We start from the raw sequence: 24,293 nt of genomic DNA on the forward strand, positions 1-24,293 counted from the left end.
GAGCTAACATTTTGAATCGACTGATTCTTCATCAGTTTTGATATGTTTTTATATGTGTTGCCATAATACGAGAAATATCTCCATATCTCCACTCAACTTTACTTGGGCAGACATCGTCAAGTCAAGATTTGGTCATGCTACACACTCCATGTTTCCTCATTGCAGTTTTAATTCAAAGTAGATGGTGCTGTTCAACATTACATCTTTCTGAATTTTTAAGGAGTCAATTGGTTTGCATTCATGGAAACATACTCAATAGAAACTGTTGATAAATGAGTCTTGCTGCAGTCATTCTGATAAACTTTGAAGCTTCTCTGAAGTATGTCACATGCCTGCTGTGGTTTCCCTCAGCAGTCAGGATGGATTGTTTATGACAATATGTCAAAGAATTGTATTTACTGAAAGGTTTATGATGGTTGATGGACTGATACCAAAATAATCTTAACAACAAATGTTGCAAGGTACTGTTATTTAATAATCATGAGTGTAAAGGCCATGATTTGCACCTAATCTCACAAAAAATGACCTGCTTCAATGTGGTTATAATTAATACAATGCATTAAAATGATCTACATTTCAACATGCAAGATAACTAGTAAAATGGTGCACAATAAAAGGATTATATTATGAAATCTATGAAAGATACTTTGCATGCAGCAAACATGAACTGCTTTGGACTCAAATATTTGCTGCACATTTGAACTCCAAATCAATCAGGAATGCCTTTTTGAATATAACAAATGATTCTCTTCAGTAAAAGAAGCTAAAAATTAGAGAAAGTGATTTTGGTTTTATAATAGCATCTGAGTTTTAAATATGAGCTAAGTAACTCACTCCTGAAAGAGGCGAGTGATGGAATACTTCTACTTGCCTGAATGAGTTCAGTACCAACAACATTTAAAAAGTTTGACACCGTCAAGGCCAAAGCAATCTGTTTGATTTCATACTATCCATCACATTATTGTATGTCCCCTCCACTGCTAATCAAAGTGGCATCTGTGTACTCATCCAGACTCCTTTGATGGTACATATCAAATCCATGACCTCCACCACTTAAAGAGAAAAAGATAGAAGACATCTTGGAACACAACTACCTGCATGATTCCCTCCAAGCCACATACCATCCTGACTTGGAAATATATTAGTTTTCCTTCACTGTCACTACTTCAAAATTCTGAAAGTCCCTTCCTAACACCACTATGTGTGTACCTACTTCCCAAGGACTGCAGCAGTTCCAAAAAAGTGGGAAGTTACCAATTTGTCAAGGACAACTAGGGATGCAACAAATATTTGCCTTGCCAGTGATCTGTACAATGTAGAAACAATAAAACAAAATGTGTATACGTTATCATGTGACACATCTAGGTTATTAGGCGATTTATAATGTGCTAATGTCGTTGCAAACATGGATAGGTCTTTATAGTATATATACAGACCAACCTACACCATGAGCCAAGAACAAGGAAATTTTAGTTTTGTGAAGAGAGAAACAAGAAAAAATGTCTATTTATCAATGCAAGAAAATTCAGGGACTTGATTGTGGAAATTGGTTCAGAAAGACCATTTTACACTTTAGTAAATGTTTCTAAGCCAATATAGTACCTATGAGCGAGTTTACCATAGTTATCACAGTTAAGCCAATGGTAACAATGGGAATAACTCTCCTTTGCTTGCATATAAACAGACTCAATATCACATTGCCAATAGTGGGATGTTACTGGACCAAGCAAGATCCGCTTCCCCTTTCCAATCCAACTCCATCGATGCTCCTGATATCTTTGTCACCAAGTGTGGAACCAAAATATCTTTGAGTTGCAGAGTCATATAGCATGGAAATAGACCCTTCAGCCTAACTTGACCAGACATCCCAATCTGACCATGTCTCCTTTGCCAGCATTTGACCCATATCCTTTTTCAACCCTTCCTATTCATATATCCATCCAGGTGCCTTTTAAAGGTTGAAATTGTACCAGGCTCCACCATCTTCTCTGGCAGTTTATTCCATGTATGAGAACCACCCTCAGTGTGTAAGTTAACGTTCAGGTCCTTTTTAAATCTTTCCTCTCTCACCATAAACCTATGCCCTCTAGGTTTGAATTTTCCTCACCCTAAGAAAAACACCTTAGCTATTCACCCTATCCATGCCCCTGATGATTTTATAAACCTCTATAAGGTCACCCCTCAGCCTCCAATGCTCCAGGGAAAAAAGCCCCAGCCTATTCAGCTTCTCCCTATAACTCAAACCCTCCAGTCCTAGCAACATCCGTGTAAATCTTTTCTCTATCGTCTCAAGTTTAACAACATCCTTCCTAAAGGAGAGAGACCAGAATTGTATGCAATATTTTAAAAGTGGACTCAACAATGTCCTGTGTAACTGCAACATGAAATCCCAACTCCTAGACTCAATGCTCTGACTAATGAAGGCAAGCATACCAAATGCCTTTTTCGTCACCCCGTCTACCTGTAACTCTGCTTTCAAGGAACTATGCACCCCTGGATTGCTTTAACTTAAATGTATCACCCAGAATTATAAGAACAGAAGCAATTATCAGATTGCAGATTGAACACATGAAGAATCCTTACAGAATAGAACAAAGATTTTGAAATCAATGATTTAGGACATGGCCAGCCATTGACGATTAGCAGCACAGAGAAAATAAGTAAGTGGTATTTCGAGTACAAGAGTCAAGAGCCTAAGTTCTTATTGACCATAGTTTTGGGTAGGGCAGAGTTTGTGAGACTTGCAGGAGACCATTGTAAAAAAAAAAGAACCACATGTCAGAAAAATCATAAAATGTGAGAAATGTGCAAGAAAGCAAACAACATCAGGTGATCTAACACTTAGCATATGGTTCATTAAGTGTTATCGAGTCACCATGCCAGTCATAAATTTATAATAATTGCAAGCTTATATCTGCAACATTAAATTTGTTAGCTTCATCTGACTTGCATAGGAAGTTGATCAGTGAACTTAATGTTTGTTCACAGGAAGAGAATGTCAGTGAATGAGTCATTTCAGATTACTTTTGTGGCTATATTTTTCTCTGCCACCTTGGTAACCTGATGGAGCACACTGTTTGCTATTTTTGGAACCTGCCCAATCTTTGTTTTGTTGGTTAAAACAAGAAGATCAGCTAGCTTCTGCCACAGAACCTGCTCCGCCTGGAACACACACACACACACACACACACACACACACACGAATTTTCAAACACCCTTGACAACTAGGCCCAAGGATTATTTTGTATCTTGCCCGATCAAACTTTTATTGGTACAGAGTCCAACAGAAAATTAGAAAAACGTAGGTGATTTCACAAGAGACATTTGAGAAAATGTAAGCGTACTTGGAACAGGAAAAGAGAGACTTTGCAAAGTGAATAGCTGAAAGACACAGATATGAGCATTTCAGGTTTCATTACAAGTATGTGTTGAGTTACTTCATTTCAACTATAATGTTTCCTGAAGAATGAATTGGCCAAATGCTGATTGGTTCATGATGAAAATTTCAGCCATTGCATTTTCTGCTTGTGACATTTAGCAAGCCTTGCTGGATGTGTACATTTGAGTGTTGAATAGTGATTCAGTTGAATTTGGCTATGATGTGTTTAAAAAGGACTGCCATACCCATTATTATTACTCACATATGTGAGTGTTAATGTGGGTTTCCCACTGATTGAGTTGTAAATTATCTTTATATTAACCTTGTAGGAGAAAGTGAGGACTGCAGATGCTGGAGATCAGAGCTGAAAATGTGTAATGAGCCCTTCTTCCTGAAGAAGGGCTCATGCCTAAAACGTCGATTCTGTTGCTCCTTGGATGCTGCCTGACCTGCTGCGCTTTTCCAGCAACACATTTTCAGCTTTAAATTAACCTTGTCAGACATGTTATAATATACCTCTGATACAGCTTGGACTTGAACCCAGAACCATTGGCCCTTTATCTCGGCAACTGTCCAACAAAATTGCCTCTCACGGAGTTGTACCCAAATACTTTCAATATTTTCATGGGATATGAGAGAACATTGACAGATAAATTTGATAAGATAAGAAAATCAACTGTTACCCAACAACAGGTACTCAAATTAAATACAGCTGAAATTGTGATCTGAACCATGCAGAGCCACTGCAAATATGAACAGATATATTCCATAGCTTTGAGCGCTGGAATACTAATGCACAATGTCACGAACTTGATTATTTGTACAATCCTCATTCAATTAACTTTCCAAATAGAAGCTCTGCTGAATTAGAAGAGTATTCAATGGAAACTACAGCAACTTCCTGTAGCATGAAGAGAAATTGGGAATGATGTGATGACATGAAGCCTCACGAAATAGGAACACGGCAATTTTGAGAAAAAGATCTCGGTCCATTTCGATTGCCTTCAATTATCCTGGTAGCCAAAACTGTGGTAATAGGGGGCTTTGGAACCTAAAGCTATTATTGTTATTCTTTACAGCAGCTAATACATCTGCACTAATAGCAACAGCACCACAAAAGCGAAATTGGTCTGAAGACAGAGATTAATTTACAAAGAAAGGATAATGTTACAAAATAAAGTTTGAATAAAATGCAAATACAAAATCAACAAGTTACGTACAGTTGGTTAGTAATAATTTGGAGTTGATTTTTAGAATAAAAATCTGAGTTGTACAACAATTTTAATTAAGCAGCTTGAATAACATAATAAAATAAAAATTTAGAATGCAAAGGATATGAGTCATCTTATAGCTTGAATTACACAACTTTAGATTAACAGCAATCAACAAGTTAAGATATTCAATAATTTCACAAGTTATGTATTTAATTTCTGCAAGTAAAAAGTACTAGTCTTGTCTGTAATATGTCTTATTGATTCTTGCCAGAGGGGACTTTCATAAAATGAACAGTAATTCCTGTTGTTCTTAGTTACTTTTAAAAAGGACTTCCATTGAGCACACAACTCAATGAAATAGCTAACTCACACAACATTTCTGTATGATACTATTTATTAAGCAAACTCAAAACACAGAAATGAAACAGATAAAACACCAGACATTGCACTGCATGGCACTTCCACCTCAGTGAATGAAGATGATAGATCATATACCTTATTGTCACACGCAATTGGTTTCTTGCATTCCTCACAGGTATTAGAATAAAGGCTTTCGTAGCACTTCACACAATAAGCATTCTCTTCTCTAAGGATGTATTTCTTCCCAAAGAGGGACTCCTTGCAATAGTGGCAGTCAAAGCGTTCTGTCATCGTGCTTTTTTGGAAAGCTCTAAGCACCTAGAATGCAAAACAAGAGCAGGAAATTGAAGCAATCCTGTTTATCTCTATGCATTGCAACACATCTACATTTGACTCAATTCAGCCATGGTAAGACAATTAAAAAAACATTTTCAGATCAACAGCTCTCAGAATGAAATCAGAAATGTAAATTGTGACAGATTGTCAGTCACTCACAGTTCCGGTAGTCAGACAGAAGCTAAGGTGTTAGATCACCAGTCCCTAGAATTCATACAGTTTGAACTGCTGCACGTCTAATAACTGATGAGTGTTGTGTTGAAGCAATTGAGTGGCTGGCTGCCTAATAAAATCCTGTGTCGTTTTACCATATATGGATATAAAGCTAGAAAATCATTCTCTCTCTGAGCTTCACTACAGCTGGCAAAGCTGACCCTCCTTCTTCATAGGTTTACTGTTATCCAGATTGCTTTATTTAATTTTTCTTTATTAGTAAATCACCAGACTCATTTTAACAGAGAAACACAGCAGACCTTCACAAAGGGCTGGTAAACACTTCCCAAGATCATACATAAAAGTACATAATGGTATCAATAGATTATTACGATTTAACTTCTAATCCCTAAAGTGTGGATGCAGACCATTCAGCCCCTACCCAATTCCTGTAATCCTACATTTTCCATGGTTAAGCCACTCCAACCTACACATCTTTGAACTGTGCGAGGAAACCCTCACAGACAAAGGGAGGATGTGCAAACTCCACTTAGGTAATCACCTGGGTAGAATCAAAGCTGAAAATGTGTTGCTGGAAAAGTGCAGCAGGTCAGGCAGCATCCAAGGAGCAGGAGAATCGATGTTTCGGGCATGAGCCCTTCTTCAGGAATGAAGAAGGGCTCATGCCCGAAACGTCGATTCTCCTGCTCCTTGGATGCTGCCTGACCTGCTGCGCTTTTCCAGCAACACATTTTCAGCTCTGATCTCCATCTGCAGTCCTCACTTTCTCCTGGGGTAGAATCAAACCCAGGCACAATAGTGCCAACCACTGATCCATCGTGCCACCCCAATATTAGCTTCACATTTAGTGTGTGCAAATAAACCACCTTGTTCTGAATGTAGTCATTCAACTCAATGTTAGAGCATTGTTATAAAATAGTGTAAATTGAAGGGTGTTACAAATTGCAGAACTCGAGAATTTTTTTACTTCTGTGACAATTTTCTTTTTCACTTCTGTGAGAATGGCCAAACAAGATTAGCATGCATTTATATGAACAGCGATTATTATTACGTCTCCAGAATGAAATCTTGTGTCCAATTATTGTTGTCCCTTAAAGCATTTTCAATGTTACACAAGATACCCTGATACTTAACCAGTTGCCTAAGTAGATTGATCTTTACATTGGAATCAATCTGCATTTCTACTGTTAGACTTGATTCTAGCACAAAATGGAAACTGTAAGAGGTTGAGTGTCTTTCAGAAATTGACACTGTATTAGTGTGCCCATGTAAATATTTGTTTATTAGTCCATAAAGGTTTGAGTCCAGTTCAGTATAACATTAAATAGAACCACTAAAGGAGGTGATAGACGTGACTGTGAGTTAAATGAACTAAGCCATTAACTCCTAAATTTTTAGTACGCTATGTAATAACCCAAACTTTAGTAGTCTTTGTGCTACAATTGTGTTCCTGGTAAGCCTCTGAATGACAATCTAGGGTTCTCCTTCCAGCGAATAAGAATAATATTATTAATATGTTAGGACCCTATAAAAAATTACTGTTATTGTTTCTTCAGCTGCTGTATCAAGCTTGCCTCAGAGAATATTAATTCATGTTGTGAGGATCTCTGCATTCAGACATCAGCACGATCAAGCATTCCTGTTTGTTACATCGCTGCCCAGGAACTAATAAAAAATGAATTCATTTTTATTATATAACAGTATTGAGACCCAATTAATACCATTAAGTCTCCTCTAGTCTAGTAGACTACAGATACCCAAGGGGGAGTTTCCCACTCACTGGGAGGGGGCTAGTCTGAGATAATATGCTAAGGATAACACTGCTTTCCAATGCAGTCTCACCACAAGGGAAATTTCCCAGTGGTGACAACAGCAGTGGCTTGGGCAGCTGTGATAAAATACAGAGACGCACGATGACCAATCAAAAGCTAATTTAAGAGCCATCTCTCTGGGTCACTGACATTTTGCCAGCAGCAGTGTGGACCCCTGTTGCATTTGGACAATGCCAACTGCATGGAGGAGACCATCTTACAGACTCTTGAAGGGTCAATTCCAAGATCAAAAGAAGAGGGACTTGTGACATCAATGGCTGCATTGCAGTCCTGATACCTTCACTGAAGAGGCTCCCTCTGAATGCTAGGACCACATCCCTACTTGGCACTGGCAGAAAACCGATGTGTCTTCCTCCCTTCCAAGGATGCCTTAAGATGAAAGCAGCTGCTTGTTAGCTTTGCTGCCTTACCAGTTGCCAATTGTTTCAGTGATCCCCTGATTAGGTCAAAAGCACAGAAAACCTGCTTACTATTTTAAATGGATGGCAACTCTCTCCTAAAAGACTGTCACTTCATCCACTCATGGATGCCTTAAAACCTGCAAACATCCCTGATGTTGGGCCTAAAATGATGCCTTGACCCCTTCTGAGAAAATCCTAGCTCTTCCCGGATGAAAAGTTCATTGGGTTTCAAAGGAAGGACTACCTGTTGTGTCTTCACGACATTAGGAAGTAAACCAGCAACCCAAAACTCCTGGACTGTCAGTCTAGAACTCATGCGTCACATTGTGAAATGTTTGAATGTCATGAGCGGGTCTGTTTCTTATTTTGAAAATTGTTTACATATTTGTGTTCTGGGCTTTCATGATTCATTTTTAGTGTACTTTCTTTGTTTTATCTTTTATTGCTGAGGCTTTATACTTTTAGATTCCGACTGAGGTAGTTCTTACTTTCTTCAATATCTGTTCTTTACAACCAAAGGATCATAAAATTAGATGCTGGTTGCTTCTGCAATATTTCGTAAGTCTTTTGTCAATACTCATAGCAGCAGGAACAATGTTGCATAGCATCAATGCGCTGATATCAGAGCAGCAAATGATGGCTATGCACTTAAAACTTTAAGATGAATTCAGTTATTTGCATTTTCCAAGCCTAGAATAATAATTGTAACTGATAAAATGACAACTGCTGCATTCCAGACAATTAATAAGCAGTGGCAAAATGATAAAGTCACAGTGCTAGTAATCCAGAGACCTAGTGAATATTCTAGAGACATGGATTCAAATCCACCAAAGCAGCTGAGGAAATTTAATTTATAACTCAGGGATGGAAAGCCCTCAGTAATGGTGACCATGAACTACCATTCAGTGTTATAAAACCCATCTTGTTCACTCATGCCTTTAGCCACCCAGTTCAAGGTCACTTAGGGAGCAACAATAAATTTTGTTAATATACACATCCTGTGAAAGAATAAAGGAGAAATAAGTGTTTACTGGAGCTGTTGCAGATTTGAAACATTGACAGTTGACTGACTTTCTGGTAGAATATTTAAATATGTAATGACATAGCAAACAGACATGCACAACTGATAAAGAATATCGTAAATTCCACTTTCTAATAATCGTAAAGTTGACATTATGCACATTGCAGAAGTAAAGACTACAGGAAAATTTTCCACTGATTATCCAGTGCAGGGACATCTGAAATCATAGTTGTCATTAGTCAAATGAAACACTATTAGGAATTGCATAAAGTGCTCCCATAAAGAGAGGAGGAAACCATAGAATCACCAAGTAATTACATTGCAGAAGTAGGCCATTCAGCCCATTTATCTGCATTACCTCACTGAGCATTTTGGCTTAATGTCAATTTCCTGCCTTTCCCTGCAATATTAGACATTATCTAAACAGAAACAACCATTTAATGTCCTCTTGAATACCTCAATTGAATCTGCTTCCCAGCAGATGCATCCCAGACCCTAATAAGTAGCTCCGTGAAAAAGATTTGTCTCATTTCACATTTATTAAATCTATGCCTTCTAGTTCTCAATCTCTTACACGCCCAATCAATTTCTCCCTCCCTAATTTAATCAGCGCCCTTATGGTTTTGAAAACCTCTGTCAAGCCTCCTGTTAGATTTCTCCTCTTCAAGGAAAACAGTCCCTCTTGTCCATTCTATCTATCTCCCACCTTGAATTCAATCGCTTAAATATGCCCAAAGCTATCATGTTACATCCTTGAGACTGCACTGCATTTAGGTGAGGATGTTTAATTTACTGCCTGCAGTTATGGCAGACAGCTGTACCCTACAGATATGAACAGAATTAAAATAGTATGGAGGAGGAATTAGGACAGGAAGTGTTGGGTAAGGAGGCAAAACCATGCTAAAATAATGCTGATGGGATGGGAGAATAGGAGGAGAATTCCAAAAAGACACTGCTGAGACTACCATTATTTTGTTTTTATTTTTATTATTTTTGTTTAGAACTGTGAACTGTGATCTGAGAGTGAACGTGACCTTTGGATTGTCAGCAGCAGCTTGCGTTTTTTTCAAACAAATTGATATTTGTTTATGAGGCAAGGAGCAGAAATTAATTTGATTTGATTTATTTATTGTCACATGTATTTTCTTACAAAATACAGTCAAAAGTGTTGTATTGTGTTATCATTCTCCTGCACCATTTTAAGACACAGAAAAATAAACCAAAACATAGAACTTAAAGGCAGAAAAATAAAGAAATTAAAAAAAAATCTCACTTTACAGTCCTTTTTGTTAAATGCTTCACTATGGGCCATGGGCCAAGACCCTTCACTATGCAGCCACGACTGGAATGAAAGTTAACATCCTTCAGTGCCATCTCACTTTCATTGACACCCTCAAAGTATTCGATCGATGTTTCAGTTATGGAGGTGCATCATACTCAAACAGATGGCATTTGTTTGAATGTTAACAGGTATCAAAGGAAGGCGTATGCTGAGAGAATGTTGGGGAAAAAAGAAAGGTAAAACAATGTTTTCACAGGTTTTGAGCTGTTTGTTTTGGTTAGAAAGATTGTGGCTGTCATAGCTATAGAACATAGGCTTGGTTGCTCTGGTTATTCTCCCATTAACAACTTATCAAAAGTTTGGAGAATAGAATCTCAGTTATGAGAATTAAGTGAATATTCCTCACAGCCTGCTCAAAACTACTTGGAAACTGATGTCTTCAATAACCAGCAAGATACAAACACTTATATTATGATTCATAAAGTCTGCTTAAGTGAACTGGCCAGTTACACTCCTCTAAGTTTTCTTTTGATTTATCCCTTAACTGTTTGTCAGTCTGTCTTTGTGAGAGTGGGGGCTAAAATCAAAGAAAATTGAGTTTAAATCATAGATTACCATGTAGTTTAACTTCACTCTACTAAAGGTACTGTATTATTAATAAATTGTTAATTAAATTGTTCAAGTGGGAAAGAGTTGGACTCATCGTGCATGGAATCACAGGATGCAGGTAGGGTTCTAAATGAATACTTTGGTTCGGTGTTCACTGCTGAGAGGGATGATTTAGATATAGAAATTGGGATAGGGACTGTGATATACTTAAAGGAATTAGCATGGACAAAGAGGATGTTTTGACTTTTGGCAGGCTTAAAAGCAGATAAATCTCTATAGTTGCATTAAATATATCCTAAGCTATTGAGTGAGGCAAGGGAGGAAGTAGAAGAGCACTGGTGATAATTTTCAATTCCTCTCTGACCACAGAAGAGGTACCAGAGGACAGCTAATGCGGTGTTGTTATTCGAGAAGGGAGGAAGAGATAAACCAGGAAACTGAGGCTAGTCAGTTTAACCTAGTGGAGAAACTATTGGAAGCAATTCTGAAGGACAGAATTAAGCTGTACTTGGACAGGTAATGATTAATCAAGAAGCAACAGTATGGTTTTGTTAAGGCAGGTCATGTCTGACCAACTTGACTGAATTTTTCGAAGACGTAAGGAAGTGTGTAGATGAGGGCATTTGACATAATCTACTTGGAAGTCAGCAAGGCTTTTGATAAGGTCCCACATGAGAGGCTGATAACAAAGGTAAGAGCTCATGGGATCCAAGGACATTGGGCAAATTGGAACCAGAATTGGTGTGTGGCAGGTAGCAGAGGATGTCTGGATTTTGTGACTGGAAGCTCTTGTTTTTTATGCCGATATGAATGATTTAGGTGTGAAAGTAGGAGGGTTGGTAAGTAATTCCATGGATGATACAAAAATTGGTAGGATGGTAAATAGTGAGGAGGATAGTCTTACATTATAGGAGGATATCGATGGGTTGGTCAAATGGTCTGATGGATGGCAAATGTAATTCAGTCCAAATAAATGTGAAGTAGGACAAACAAGGCAAGGGAATAGACAGTGAACAGTGGGACCCTTGGAAGTACCAAGGATCAGAGAGGCCTTGATGAGTACATGGTTTACATGCCCTTAGTAGTTAAAGCATAGAGCTTATGCTGGAACTGTATAAAACATTGGCTAGGCCACAGCTAAAGTATTTTGTGTAGTTCTGGAATCCACATTATAGGAGGGGTGTGATTGCACTGGAGAGAGTGCAGAGGAAATTTATCAGGACATTACCTGGGCTTGAGAGTTTTAGTCATGAAGAGGGATTGGACAGATTGAGATTGTTTTTCTTGGAACAATGGAGACTGATGGGTTCATTATTGAAATATATAAAATTATGCAGAGCATATACAGGGTATATAGGATTGAACTTTTCTCATTGGTACAACAATGACCATGGAGTATATGTGTAAGATAAGGTGTAGAACTTTTAGACGGGATGTTAAGAAAATATTTGTCACCCAGAAGATGGTGGAAATCTAGAATTCGCTGCCTGTAAGGTTGGCAGGGGCAGAAATTCTCATAACACTTTAGAAGTACAAACAACCTTGGTTATCTGAATGTCAATTATCTGAATTTTGGATTATTTGAACAAGATTTCAAAGTCCCGTAAAAACGTTATCCGTTATTTGAAAAATCAGTTTTCCGAACAAACAGTTATCTGAACAAAATATTCCTGCCCATCTCATTGAATAATCAAGGTTGTTCTGTATTTAGATATATACTTGTGATGCCAAGGCATTCAAGGCTATAGGCCAAGTGCTGGAAATGGAATTAGAATAGTTAGCTGGTTGTTTTTGACCAGCACAAACTTGATGACCCGAAGGGTCTCTCTTTCTCTGTGCTGTAGACTTCTGTGACTCTATGAAATCCTGCATTTATGCCAGATTATTCTGGGGTCGACTTGAAAAATTGATAAGAGGACCTCAGGAAACCAGGACAACAATTGTTTATTTCATACATAGATACGGAGAGAAAACCTTTAAATGTAAAACTTATTCTCTTAAATTACAAAACACTTTCAAGCTTTATACAGATTACAACATACACATTACAGTGCTTACATTTCAGTTTATATGTACCTCACATTACCTTTGTTTTCCCACAGTCTTCCATAAGCATTTTCTGTTCTTCATTCAAAGTGCCTGATAGTGTAGGTTCTGCACTACTTGTTTTGACAGTTAGAATGTCTCATTTGTCATTAATTTTTTTCTGTACTAGCTTTGACTATTATTGATTACATGGCTAAAGCTTTAACCCTTAATCAACCCATTTAGTGACCTCCTCCAAAATTTTAACTAAATTAGTCAGACATGATGTATCTTTCACAAATTTATGCTGACTCTGTTTGATTATCCTATATAATTGTTACATGGGTGCTCACGCATCATCTAGTTTATAGGGATTGATTAATGCTTTAAGCACATAAGACAAAATATACTGCCTTGACTAACTTCCTGATCAATAAATCTGGTCTAGCTACATAAACCATGGGAGCTTTAAGTGAAGAGCCACATAGGTATAAACTCATAAATTAAGGCTAAATTTCTATTTTCAATAATTTGCAAAATTGTCAAACTGCTGAGACTAAGAATTCCTGAGGTGAATGTTAAACACTGTTAAATCTGTATTTCAATAAAGTCTAAGTTCACACTTTTAGTGAGACCTTCAGTTAAACCCATTCCCCTGACTAATACTAGCTTCTAATATATATAAAGCAATTGACAATTAATTCATGCTTAATTAATATATCCCCCATCTCTTCCCTCATTGCGTTAGGTGTGGCATTTTTTAAAAATTCATTTGCGGGATGCAAGCATTGCTGCTGGGCCAGCTGTTATTACCCATTCCTAGTTGTCCTTGAGAAGGTGATGGTGAGCTGCGTTCTTGAAAAAAATCCATTTGGTGCCATTACAGAAGGAAGTCTGCCATCCTTACCCAGTCTACACTGCATATGACTTCAAAACAACAGGAATGTGAGTGGCACTTAACTGTCCTCTGAAACCCCATATGTACCAAATCACTCAGAAAATTTGAAAAAGAATAATACCACATTTTGCCAGGTAAAACCATTTACCTGTCATTGACCTAGGTATTGGAAACAGCAATGGCATATCTTGACCATGCAAAATTCTCCTTTACTAACAGGAGGGCTTGTGGCTCACACACAGACTAATCAAACAACATGCCACTGAATCATATCTTACGGCAACTGTCCTAGAGATCAGCATATCCATCTTTGGATATGTCCTGTCCTAATAGAAGGACAACCTAACAGAGGTAATGGAATAATAATATTCCATTGGAACAGAGTGATCTTGGGAATCTACAACACTGACTCTGGTCCCTATTAAATCACATCAGGTCAAACATAGACAAAGCAAGCTCCCGATACTTACCACCTATAGCATTGCTCAGTTAATAGGTTAGTACTTATCCATATTAAAAGCAATTTTTTAGAAGCACTGAGTATGACATGAGTACAGAATGTACTCTGAGTTGGAAATATCAATGTCCAGCACCAAGAGAGGCCAAGACTTGCCTGCAGAGTGCTCTGGGGTATATGGTAAAGCAACTGACAAGAGAGAGAAATTACTTGATTTCACCCTCGCTGATTTATGTGTTGTAGGTGTGTCTGCCCATGTCACTATCAACCAAAGTAATTTGACTTTGTGAAGACAAAGGTTGAAGTAATCTGTTTTTGGGAGATTGACTATGGTGGCACGGAAATTGCGTGGTACTTGGAGGTGGACCACTGGTCATGCACAAATCATGTGGCAGCTGGTCAATTAGATATACAGGAGTGATAGTATGACATGACAGCAAGGACCATCATCTGGATGAAGTAACTGAGGGCATTCTTGGCTAAGTTTGCAGATGATACAAAGATAGGTGGAGGGGCAGGTAGTATTGAAGAGGTGTGGAGGCTAAAGAAAGATTTATACAGGTTAGGAGAGTGGGCAAAGAAGTGGCAGGTGAAATACAATGTGGGAAAGGTCATGCACTTTGGTGGGAAAAATAGAGGCATGGACTATTTTCTAAATGGGGAGAAAATTCAGAAATCTGTGCAAAGGAAGTTGGGAGTCCTAGTCTAGGTTTCTCTTAAGGTAAACTTCCACGTTGAGTCGACAGTTAGGAAGGCATTGTCATTCATTTTGAAATGACTAGCATATAAGCAGGGATGTACTTCTGAAACTTTATAAGACTCTGGTCAGGCAACGTTTAGAGTATTGTGAATAATTTTAGGCCCTATACCTTAAGAAAGATGTGTTTACCCTGGAGGATATTCACGAGAATAATCCCAGGAATGAAAGGTTTAACATATGAGGAACATTTGAGAACTCTGGGACTATACTCAATGGTGTTTAGAAGGATAAGGGGGGATCTAATTGAAACTTTCAGAAAACTGAATGGCCTGGATAGAGTGGACATTGAGAAGTTTCCATTGACAGGAGAGATGAGGGCACAGCCTTAGAGTAAAAGGAAGACCTTTTAGAATGGAGATAAGGAGAAACTTCTTTAGCCAGAGAGTGGTGAATCTGTGGAATTCATTGTCACAGAAGGTTGTGGAGGCCAGGTCATTGAATATATTTAAAACAGTGATAGATAAATTCTTGATTGTCAAGGGGATCTTTCTTATAGTGGAGCATTTAGAAAATAGTGGCAGAATCAGGCAGAATTAGCAAGGAATTATGAAGGGTAAGTCAAGCTTAACAAATTTGTTGGAGTTCTATGAGGATGTAACTGGTAGAGTTGACAAGGGGGAGCCGGTCGATGTGATATATTTGGACTTTCAGAAAGCATTTCAAAAAGTACCTCAGAAGAGATTATTGTGCATGGGATTGGAGGAAGTGTATTGAGATAAGTAGAAAACTGGTTGGCAGAGAGAAAACAAAGAATAGGAAATAATGGGTCCTTTTCAACTTGGCAGGCAGTAACTAGGGGGTGCCACAGGGATCAGTGCTCGGACATCAGCCAATCACAATTTATACTGATGATTTGAATGAGGAAACAAAATGCGACATCTCAAAGTTTGCAGATGATACCAAGCTAGGTGGGAGGGTGAACTGTGACGAGGATGCAGAGATGCTTCAGCATGATCTGGATAGGTTGGGTGAGTGGCCAGATCAATGGCAGATGGAGTATAATTTGGATAAATATGAGGTTATTCACTTTGGAAGCAAAAACAGGAAGGCAAATTACTACCTGAAAGGAGATCTCATAGAGACTTCCCGATGGTCGGTGTGTCCAGAACCAGGGGTCACGGTCTAAGAATTTGGGTGGACCATTTGTAACAGAGATGAGGAAATCTTACTTTACCCAAAGAGTGGTAGGCGTGAGGAGTTCAATGCCACCCAAAGAAGTTGATGACAAAACATTGAATGTATTCAAAGGGCGGCTAGATATAGCATTTGGGGCAAATGGGACCAAAGGTTATGGGGAGAAAGCAGGATGAAGCTATTCAGCTGGATGATCAGGCATGATCGTGATGAATGGCAGAGTAGGCATAAAGAGCTGAATGGCCTCCACCTGCTCCTATCTCCTATGTTTCTATGTTGCTATGATCAAAGGTTACGGGAAGACAGCGGGAAAATGAGGTTGAACACCCTATCAGCAATGATTGAAAGACAGAGCAGACTCAATGGACTGGATGGCCTAATTTCTGCTCCTACATCTTATGGTCTTACTGTCTTAAGGACCCACCACCAAATCTACATGACACAAAATTATTGGTTCTTCTCATCAGGACTGTGGTCTTTTTTATGTATTTGTGCATGTCTGATTGTAAGTGGCATTCATGGCTCCATAAAGCCCTGGAATGACCACTAGCACAGAAATTCAATGCTGCTGGACACTTAAAGTTCCTGCCATTGGTTTGCTTCCCAATGCATTAGATGCATTTGTGATGGTGCTAATACACGTGAATATCCCTGAGGTTTCAGCCTTCTCTGACATTGCCTCACTGACATATGCAGGTAGTTATATTGCCTGCAGTGTATTTTATCATGCACCAATGCTCAAAGTTTCATTGACGCTTGGTTGTCAGTATCATCTGCTGCCTGGCATTCCTTGTTGGTGTTCTGGTCATAGTTGTTCCTGGGCCTGGACCACTCTATGTGGTGCTTCTCCAACTGCCTCAAACTAACAAAAGCATTGACATAACCTGGCTGCTTGAGGTTAACTGCAAACAAAAGGCAGGCATTAGCACCATCTTTAAGACCCTCCCTCCTGACCTGAGAGCTTTCAACCAAAGGAGAGCTCTATGCTTTGCATTCTTTACACACTGATTGCCAACTGCTCAATCATGGTCAACTCAATCCTCAAGGTTTACTCCAGAGTACTCTTGTTGTTGTTGAAAATATATCTGTAGACACTTGTACCATGACCCAGGCGCAAGCCACCTTTAACCAGTTATGATTCTTAAGCACAAATTTCTCATTTTTGCAAGCTCCAAAAGTTTAATCTGGTGAAGTTGAGTTTTAATGACTATTCATGACATGATGATGTATTAAACACAGGTTTGTCCTGCTTGCCATTGGAAAGCATGATCTTCCCTCAGCCCACTGCCAACCTAATAACCAACTCAGCTGTACCTAACAACTAGCTGTCACCCCACCTCTGGCTCAGATCTCGCATGTCAAAATGGGTATCCATGAGATACAGTGAGCCATAAACTGTGACTTCATGCCCAGTACTTGCCTCACTTTGCCATTACAAGCAATCTAGGTCAAAAAGCCAGATTCACTGAGGAGTGAAGGTGAGCGTGCTAGAAGCAGTACCAGACACTCCTAAAAATGAGGTGCCAATATTGCAAAGTTATGACACAGGACCAATTGCATCCCAAACAGCAGAAGCAACATGTGATAGATAATGTTAAGCAATTCCATAACCACTGGATCAAATGACAGCTTTACAGCATTTGACAGAGACACTCACATTTCATGAAAACTTAATAAGTGAGTCAAGCTGATTAATAGAAAAAGAAACTCAATAATTCTTCTCCAAGTTAGGAAAAATGTCTTTTAAGTCTCTTTTAAATTATAGCTCTGTTGTCATTTAATGGTTCTAATGTAATCAAGCCCAACCTGTTTCTCTCTGGAGAACTAGAGAACCAGCTCAAACTTGGCAACACCATCAGCAAGTGTAAGCACTGACACCCAATACATTGCAGTTCTTGATACATCATGCTGTTATAAAATCATTTTGAGTTAAAGCACTCAGTAAAATAAATGGGATTTCACTGTTTAACACATAACTTTGAGATCCTGAGATATGACATGATTAACTTTATAAAAACCAGAATCACGGAACCATAGGTTCTTAGGTGGAATTCCAGAAATATCAGCAAATTATCAAAAGCACAGTAGGTCAGGTGCAATTATTATAAGAATTGTGCTTTTACATACTTCTCAAACCTGACAGTCTCAATAACGAGGCTTAAACAGAGTACAAACAAAACTAACATATTGTGGCTGGACAGGACATTGGTTAGGCCGATTTTGGAATATTGTGTGTAATTCTGTTCTCCATCCTATCAGAAGGATGTTGTGAAATTTGAAAGGGTTCAGAAAAGAGTTACAAGGATGTTGCCAGGGTTGGAGGATTTGAGATATAGGGAAAGGCTGAATAGGTAAGGGCTATTTTCCCTGGACCGTTGGAGGCTGAGGGGTGACCTTGTAGAAGTATATAAAATCATGAGGGGCATGGATAGGGTAAATAAACAAGGCTTTTTTTTCCCCTGAGGTGGAGGAGTCCAGAATTAGAGGGCATAGGTTTAGGGTGAGAGGGGAAAGATATAAAAGAAACCTAAGGAGCAACTTTTTCACATAGAGGGTGGTGTGTGTATGGAAGGGGCTGACAGAGGAAGTGGTTGGTGGCTGGTACAATTGTAACATTTAAAAGGCAATTGGATGGGTATATGAATAGGAAGGGTTTGGAGAGATATGGGCCGGATACTGGCAGGTGGGACTAGATTGGTTTGGGATAGTTGGCCAGCATGGACGAGTTGGACCTAAGCGTTTGTACATCTCTATGACTCTATGACTCAAAGTTATGCAACAAGTAAGAATAAAAATTGATCGAAGTATTTCCTTATTTAAATGTAAACAACCTCTAATTCAGTGGATTTGGCATTTTGTTAGATCTCATGTAAGAAATGTTCCAGCAAAAATTGGCATGGGAGAAAATACTGACAGGAACGGTGAGACTAGTTTAGTTTGGGATCATGGTCAGCATGGACTGCTTGGTTGTTGTCTCTGTGCTTAATGATTGTATGTGTAGTCCTTGTGCCTTCCAAACAAAGCTGGTATCCAGCACCAGAAATATAGTTATGAGACAAAGCATTCTAGCAATGAGAATAGCAGCATAGCTGAACTTTATGCACAATGTAGGTTGAAGCATACAACAAGAAATATTGAATGTTTGTGATAATGAGATAGCAATAACCATGGGTGACTTTAATCTTCATATAAACTGGGTAAATTGGATTAACAATGGCAGCCGGTCCACCTTCTTCCACAACTCACAATTCTCCACCACCATGTTTGACAAGTCTTTAGCCACGTGTGACACACCTCTTGCGCTTCTGCCCTCACCCCTTCTCTTCCCTCGCACAAGACCAATAGGATTCCCTGGCCCTCATTTACCAACCCATCGGCATCTGCAACCAAAGGATTGTTACCTGCCATTTCTGCAACCTCCAGCAGTAATTTGGCAATAGTACCTTCTATCCCTGCTTGCGAGCCACTAATATAGATTGCAAATAGTTAGAGCCCAAAGACCAATCCTGTGGTACCCGACATTTGCCAGCCAGAAAAAGATCCATTTATTTCAAATCTCTGCTTTCTGTTGGTTGGCCAATCCTTGATCTAAGCTAATAAATAACTAATCCATATGTGTGATCTTATCTTATTTACTAACCTTTTGTACCCACCTTATTAAATGCTTTCTTCAAGTCCAGATATAGCACATCTACAGGAACCTGATTTATCCACTTCCATTATTACATCTTTGAAGAACTCTAGTAAATTAATTAAACATAATTTATCGTGCATAAGATCATGCTGACTCTAATGGATTGTGTTTTGACTTTCCAAGTATCCTGATCTTACATCTTTGATAGTAGATTCCAATGATTTCTCAACAGATGTTATAATGGTCATAGTCTCCTAATTTCTGCCTCCCTCCCTTTTCACATAAGGGTATTATATAGCACTCTGCCAATCTGATGGAGCCTTTCTGCATCCTCAGAATTTTTGAATATTATAACCAGCGGACCCACTATCTCTGCTGTCATTCTTTTAAGAACCTAGGATGTAGGCCATCAAGCTGTGGAGATTTGTCTGCCTTCAATTCCAATAGTTTGCTCAATTCCTTTTTCCCATTCTAAGACCTCTGTATTACCTGGTACTTTTGGGCTGGATTAGTGTCCTCCACCGTGAAAACTGAGGCAAAATACTGATTTAGTGTTTCTGACAGTTCTGTGTTATTTATTGCTTGAGCAGGTTTGAGGGGCAGAATGGTAGAGCCTTGCTCTTAATTTTTGTGTTGCTAGTTGGCATTAGAAGTGCTGTCTGCTGCTGGAACTCTGTAGTTCCAAATTAATTGTGGCATCAGAGAATAACAATTTAATATAGAGAAGTTTTTAAGCTGTGCCAAGGTTCTCACCTTTCCAATTCATGATCTAATTAGTGTTTTTCATAGTTAATTCTCTTTGTTACAAAGGAAAATATCCTGGAAAAACAGAAAGTCATTTGATAATGACTTCATTAAAGCTTTCATTAAAAGAAAAGGGCGAATTGCACCCCATGCATCCCTTAGTGAAATGAGGTAATTCCCTGGGAGCTACAGCATTCCATGCTGATATCAATGGCTTCTTTGCAATGAGATGAATGCTGTGAAATGTACTGCTATGTACTAATACAGGGTACAATCTAATTCTGCTTTGAACTTTCCATATCCCCAAAGGATTTCTGTTTCACAACTAAAAGGACAGCATGCCAATAACAACAGGTGCCAATACTGCGTACTGAGAGTGCCCACTGCCTCCTGGTGGTCTAAACATACATGGCATGACAAAATGATAATTGATACTATTATAGAAGTAACCAAGGGGATCTTATCTCAGTTAATCCTATATATTTGTATAATGGTTAAATGCCTTAAATACAGAAAAGTTTTTTTATCATAATTGTTTATTTTATGTCCTTCTCTAACTTTAAGTTTTATTTTCCAACTGTTATTATTTCTAGTCAGCATGTATGATTTTTTTGCATGTCTGTGCTCATCTCAAATTTCATGAAATTATTTAAGACTTGCAAAATATACATTTTTTTGTCCCTAACTTCAAAATGGAAATTTGGAAAAACTGAACAGATAGTTTGAGAAAGTAAGAATTGAAAATAATAAGCTAAAGGCACAAAGTCAAAATTTGATATCTCCTTTTCAATTACATTCTAAATCATCCATTTTGCATTTTAGGTTCAACGTTATCTCTTTGCCGAAAGCAATCTGGAGTCAAAAGTCTGTGTGTTAGAGTCACACACTAGGAAGAAAGCATATAGATTGAAAAGGGCTGTGCTAAGCAGAGTCCTGAAGTGTTGGAGAGGTTTTAACTCAATCATCACCTGTTTGTTCAGGTAGATTGTTAAAGATCCTTCAACACTACTCAAAGAGGATCAGGAAATCTATCAATCCTCAATCAACACCACCAAAATTGCAAATTCACTGATAATGTTTAATGATCAGTGATGTTTAATGACTTTACTGATGTTTAATTTACATGATGAATCAAAATACCTGTTCTGTTATTTACCTTTCAACTCTTATAACACTGTAAGGTATTTATGTAAAATGCATTGAGACAATTGAACAACATAGTAAGGCACTATGTAGATAAGTATAAGAATTTCATCATTATTTTATTCAAATTAAATTGAATTAACTGTATGACATGTACTATTAGTGTTTGCTTTCATATCATGATACTTGAGATTTACAAAACTTACATGACCAAGGAGAAGCTCAAGAACATCTGCTTGCAGTTAAAGGTTAAGTCAGTTATTTTAGTAATACCTCTTCAGCAATGCATCCTGCTTCAACAAATAAATTCAGAAATAAATTAGTTGGAAAAAAAGCACAAAGTGAAAAGATATAAATGGTCATTTAAAATGTTTGACCTTTAAAGAATGGATCTAAGCAGAGATGTCTAGGTTTTAAACTAAAGATTAAGAGGTGTTTTTAAATTGTAGAAAGAAGTAACTGAATTAAATATTAAATTGTTAGAGCTATAGAAAAATATGTGTCTTATTAATTTGGGAAGCTTACAATTCATACATTGTGATATGGAAACAATAAGTAATAATAAAGGAATAGCACTAATCATTCTATTGATTAAAAAATATGATGTACTTACACTAATATGTTTATCATGCTAATTCTAAGGTGCAGGAGTATATCCGGGTGGACAAACCAAGCTTGGGGCAGCTGGCTCAAAGGTTCAATGGAAAAGCCCATTGTCTAATCCTTCATGTTACAGCACATCAAGGAACGGGAGACCTTGTAAAACCCCAGAGATTATTTGACGTGAAATGTAAATTAGCACTGTGTATATGACCTGTAATGGTGAATGAATGTTATGTGCTGTATTAAAAGAAAGTCAGAATCACTCGACACCAAGTTATGGTCCAACAGGTTTATTTCAAACCACAAGCTTTCAGAGCGACTCCACCTGATGAAGGAACAGCGTTCTGAAAGCTTTTGATTTCAAATAAACCTGTTGGACTATAACCTGATGCCATGTGACTTCTGACCTTGTCCGTCCTAGTCTAACACCGGCATCTCCACATCTTAAAAGAAAATGAAATGGTAACTTAGTTTTCCTTCATGGATGCTGCCAGACTTGCTGAATATTTCAGGCATTTTTAATTTCTATTATTATGTTGTCAACAGTCTTAATAAAAACATCACACAAACAACAATGAGATGAACAATAAATTAATCTGATTATTGTGTCACAGTAATACTTTTGCAAAACAAGTGAAAGTGGTTCCCATGAAGAGGCAATATGTGACTATATAATTCATCATGATAATGGGTAATGCAGATTCAGCTATTGGACTGGGATGAGTAAACTGGTTTCAGTTGTGAAGGCAGTTATAGATGTCTATGTTCTTGCTCTTATTGACCTGGGATATGACATCTTGTGGTTGAGCTCACTGCTGGCAATGTCTAGACTAGCATCTTATGAATGGTTACTTTTGCAAGTCATCTAAATGCTGCTTTTAGCTATGGAAACAAATCTCAGCACCAGAGATTTAGGATAAAAAACTGAAGGGGAACTAAGTTACAGAAAATATTACAGAAATACTAGAGATGAGGTATCTAATGATAAGAATGCACCACCATAACTTCAAGATCAATGATAATTGGGATTAAGTTATTGAAACATTGAAAATATTTCATGAATTGCTTTAATTTATTTGTAGTAAATTGATGTAAATATGCAGGCTTGACATGTTGCACAATAGTCACTGAAAACTGAGTGTTATATATAAAACACTTTTGTTGTTACTTACTATGGACCATCACCTCAGCTACAATGAAGAGTCTTATACAGGGTGAAAAGTTATAGGAAAACTTTTCTGGATTAAATTTCATAATTACTCCAATTACTAATTATGAGGAGAAATCAGTTAGAGATCTATTTACATTACCAAATTTCAAACTACCCTGCAAGTATTTAATGCTTTTGCTTAATTATATTGTTAATTGAATCACGTCAGGGAGCAGAAGTAGCGATTTGTTCCATTTAAAATGGCGATTGAAGAAAAAGCAATGACTGGATAAAATAATTATAATAGAAAAGGAAAGTAGAAAAATTGGAAAGACACCAGTCCTTACCTCAAAGTTGACTGCAGCTACGTTCACTTCCAAGCAAATGAATGGTTGAATAAGACAAATGGAAAGACCTATTGCTTTTTTTTTGCCTGTCAAAGCTTCGTATTTGCTAGATGACACCAGCAATTAAACAGATAGCAAGTCTTTTGCCAGTCTATAAATACAGTATATTTCAAGCAACTGCTGTCCAGTAGAGATAAGAACTACCATTGCTATGCACAACATCCTACCTTTTAAGGTATCAGAAATTTAACAACATGTGGCCTGCAATGGAAAATCTGCACAAGTAGAAAATGTAACTACTTATCCGGTCATGTCAAGGACAAACTAAAATGGGAACAAATCAACGTCAAACTCAATTAAAACTTTTCTTATTTCTGTAACTTTATTGTTAAATAAGCAACTGAATATTTTACAAAAGAAACCCAATGCCTGAGATTTAGATTCAGTCATACAAAATGATTCCAGATTGTGAAGCACTCTTAAGAAGCCCTACAGGTGACCTTCAGGCTGATTGTCTTAATCTCTAATCAGTAAAGCAGCACAGTCATGACTATGATCAGATTTAACAATTGTCTGACAGTATGATCACAGCAACAAAATATTATTAAGATTCAGCAGAGCTGATATTAAGAAACCATCACAGAGACCAGAAAAGAAGGAACTTTGGCTATTCATTTTAATAGGTCTAAACTTACCAAACATTTCTAGCTGCATATTATCTATTCATTATTATGTAGCTTATGATATACTAGACTAGTATTTAAGATATCCATGTTAATACTCCACAAGT

General features: G+C 37.8%; 1 protein-coding gene across 3 annotated transcripts in view; it reads right to left on the reverse strand.

Annotated features, from left to right (window-relative positions):
* Nucleotides 1–23,580, reverse strand: part of LOC132816440 (four and a half LIM domains protein 2) — a 45,366-nt gene extending 21,786 nt beyond the window's left edge. The window contains exons 1-2 of one of the 3 annotated variants that reach the window (XM_060826024.1): nucleotides 23,504–23,580; nucleotides 5,089–5,271 (exon numbers count right to left, since the gene is read on the reverse strand). In XM_060826024.1, coding sequence (XP_060682007.1) covers nucleotides 5,089–5,244 — 156 coding nt within the window. In that variant the 5' untranslated portion in view covers nucleotides 5,245–5,271; nucleotides 23,504–23,580. Of the gene's footprint in view, nucleotides 1–5,088; nucleotides 5,272–5,448; nucleotides 5,553–21,609; nucleotides 21,692–23,503 lie in introns of those variants that run through there. The other 2 variants (XM_060826023.1, XM_060826022.1) reach the window with 2 other exon arrangements.
* Between the last annotated feature and the right edge of the window lie 713 nt (nucleotides 23,581–24,293).

Source organism: Hemiscyllium ocellatum, chromosome 6 (genome assembly GCF_020745735.1).
Source record: "Hemiscyllium ocellatum isolate sHemOce1 chromosome 6, sHemOce1.pat.X.cur, whole genome shotgun sequence".
Taxonomy (NCBI): domain Eukaryota; kingdom Metazoa; phylum Chordata; class Chondrichthyes; order Orectolobiformes; family Hemiscylliidae; genus Hemiscyllium; species Hemiscyllium ocellatum.